The sequence below is a fragment of the Sinocyclocheilus grahami genome, unplaced genomic scaffold, assembly GCF_001515645.1.
Source record: "Sinocyclocheilus grahami isolate Dianchi unplaced genomic scaffold, SAMN03320097.WGS_v1.1 scaffold21489.1, whole genome shotgun sequence".
Classification (NCBI taxonomy): Eukaryota; Metazoa; Chordata; class Actinopteri; order Cypriniformes; family Cyprinidae; genus Sinocyclocheilus; species Sinocyclocheilus grahami.
The window spans coordinates 1,789-3,072 of NW_015518416.1; the positions used below are offsets into that span (position 1 = coordinate 1,789).

A 1,284-nucleotide genomic window follows, 5' to 3' on the forward strand; every position below is an offset into this window, starting at 1 on the left:
AAGATACCTCGTCATTCTCAGCAGTCATGGCTGCACATCTGGCCTCTGACGCCAGGTCACCGAACTCTGTGGTCAGCTGATTGGCCAAACCGCCCAGCTCATCAGGGTTAGTGTTGGATTTGGTAACCTGGCAACACAGCATTTCAAAAACACACCGTCAGTCTTTTCTTGTCTATAAATGCTGCATAATTCTCCCTTCTGGGAGAGTTTTGAACCATAACATCAAAAAAATGAAAAACACATTTAAAATGCATACTGGGCTTAAAGCAAGCATTTGAGTGTGAAAATGACTGTGGAAAATAATCTAACTCATTTATTTATATAATACCATCAGAATAAATATGCAATAGTGTTCTCTGGTACTGATGATATACTCTGCGATTGGCTGCTTGTTGTCCTCCTCCACTGACGTCAACAGACAAAGCATGCACAGGTTTACTGCTGTGCACGCAAAATGAAGGCATGACTATTAATTGTCTGCTAATCTTTTACACATGAGCCAAGCTGATTAGCACCTGCCTCTGCCCTTCAGCCAATAGATGAGCCAATCAAAATCAATAATTCACGAGAACATTACCAGCTTTAATTAACCGGCTTTTCATGAATGTCATTAAAGTTTGATTGATATATTTTCATGCATATTCATATTTGAACACTCAAAAAATACTTGTTTGTTAAACACTGTATAATGTTTGATTGTTACAATATATTTAGTTTATCAGATGTTCTTAAGGTGATTAGTCAGGGATGCTTGTCAGGTTAACTAGAATACATTATTCTCACACTTTTTAGTAATGTCCTTTGTTACAAGTCAAGTGTATTTCTGAATTCTGTACTAAACCTTAATTCTGTTTTCAGTGCATGTTTGTGCATATGTATATTGCATTTTGCCCACCAGCCACAGTGGCTTTTTCCTAATTCTGCAGTCACTCATATTTCTGCAGCACTAGTTTTTACCATCTCCTGAACGGTGACAGCGATAGCTTTGGCCGTCTTCACCATCGTGGTCTGATAATCCACAAACGTTCCTTCAGGTTCGACTCCAGGCCCGTCTTCCATCTTATTGATGGCTTGAGAGATGGAGTTGACCATGCCACCCACTGCTCCTGCAGCGCTAGCTGCCTCTGACAGAGTCGCAGCCAAATCATCCACCGCCTCCTTCATCATCTGAACCGACTCCACCAGAGCCTCCTGCGTGTGAGCCGCCTGAGGACACACACACACGCACGCACGCACACGCACAGACACACACAGACACAGACACAGACAGACACAGACAGACAC

At 42.2% G+C, this 1,284-nt stretch overlaps 1 protein-coding gene across 1 annotated transcript; it reads right to left on the reverse strand.

Annotated features, from left to right (window-relative positions):
* Positions 1-7: 7 nt before the first annotated feature.
* LOC107579903 (talin-1-like) lies at positions 8-1,202 on the reverse strand (the record flags this gene model as incomplete). The annotated part of the gene is made up of 2 exons (XM_016265686.1): positions 958-1,202; positions 8-127 (listed from the first exon to the last, which is right to left on the reverse strand). Coding segments are annotated over exons 1-2 (330 nt in total), but the record flags the coding sequence as incomplete, so codon positions are not given.
* Between the last annotated feature and the right edge of the window lie 82 nt (positions 1,203-1,284).